Below are 1,390 nucleotides of genomic sequence, written 5' to 3'. Positions count from 1 at the left end.
CATTAAGTACTCAAGTCCTTGCTTTACTAATTGGTTATAAAGCTGTTTTTTTTTTCTATTAACTCTTCTATATGCTTTTCAAGTTGAATGCGTACCGATAAATGCACGTAACCCTTCAATAAATCTTTCATTTCCTTTGAGATGAATAATCTGATCAATTTTATCAACTTTTCACTGCCATATAAATATCAGTGTCAACAAATACTACAGCTCCAATTGTTCTTCCAATAGATCCAGTAACAGATGAGACTCCTTCAAACACCTCAAAAGCTTCAGCGATTTCTATGCCAATCTCTACGCTATCTACTTTCAGGTAAATACTATCTCCTACTATGCCAACCAGTGCTTCTTCATCAGTACCATTTTTAAATTCTTTTATCTGGTTTATTAAATTTTATTAAATCATAAATAACAAAGGATGAAACTTTCCACGAGCAAGAAAAGGGGATGCTGCTTTTAAAGATCTACCAAGTAGTTTCAGCAACCTTGGCAAATCCTTGACTACCGGCAATAAAACTCACATTAATTGCTACGCCTTGATAATTACCATTTAAAAAGTCAACTAAAACATTTTTAGCCATCATGCCATGCATAGTCATACCGGAGATTTTTCTTATTCTATTTAGATGACCCATGACTTTTTTATTGCCAATTAAATTATTAACTAAACTTTGAGACTCACCTGTAACTCGGACCTTATCTGCTAGTTGAATTAGCTGACTTTGGTTCGCCTCTGGCAAATCTTTAATGTAATTAACGAACTTTTCACTATCTATTTTAATTTTACTAAAGTCTTCTTTTTTACCTTTTTCAGCATTGAATTTATCCACATCTACCCATGTGAATAAACATTTTCTCTTTTCTTCTCCCTCTCCCTCTCCCTCTCCTTTTTCCTCTCCCAACTTTAGCTTCTTTTTTCTTTCTATTATTTGGTAAGCATTCTTCAGCTGAAACTTTACCTCCTTGACGTATAGGATCAGTCTCTTGTTGTTGATTAGTAGATTTAGACTTAAGAATATCTATAATTTCTTGATAAATTTGTGGATCTTGAGCTAATTCTTCCCTAGCTAAAGCCAATGGAGTTTTTCCATTATCGTCTTGAATATTAGGATCTGCTTTTCTATCTAACAGCAGTTGTACAATTTTGAATTTACCAAATTGAGCAGCATAATGTAAAGGCATATAGCCGTTCTTACCAGCAGCATTAGGATTTGCCCCATTTCTTAGGAGAACTTCAGTAATCTCTACATAACCTTTCCAAGCAGCATAGTGTAGACAATCTTTAGCTTTTTGTAGATCACCTTTTTTTACTTGAGTAAATGGTTCCTTGGTCGATGCCAGAATTTTTTTAATTGAATCATTAGTAGCATAATATAGAGGAATTTTTTTT

The 1,390-nt window shown here is 33.4% G+C and overlaps 1 protein-coding gene across 1 annotated transcript; it reads right to left on the bottom strand.

The window, feature by feature from the left end:
• Positions 1-6: 6 nt before the first annotated feature.
• LOC112467222 (ankyrin-1-like) lies at positions 7-1,383 on the bottom strand (the record flags this gene model as incomplete). Its single annotated transcript, XM_025035747.1, has 1 exon — positions 7-1,383. A coding segment is annotated over one exon (561 nt), but the record flags the coding sequence as incomplete, so codon positions are not given.
• Positions 1,384-1,390: the final 7 nt, after the last annotated feature.

This window comes from Temnothorax curvispinosus, unplaced genomic scaffold, assembly GCF_003070985.1.
Source record: "Temnothorax curvispinosus isolate PA1 unplaced genomic scaffold, ASM307098v1 QBEX01017062.1, whole genome shotgun sequence".
NCBI lineage: Eukaryota > Metazoa > Arthropoda > Insecta > Hymenoptera > Formicidae > Temnothorax > Temnothorax curvispinosus.
Note: the sequence above shows the minus strand (reverse complement) of the source record. Positions and strands in the feature narration are given on the sequence as shown.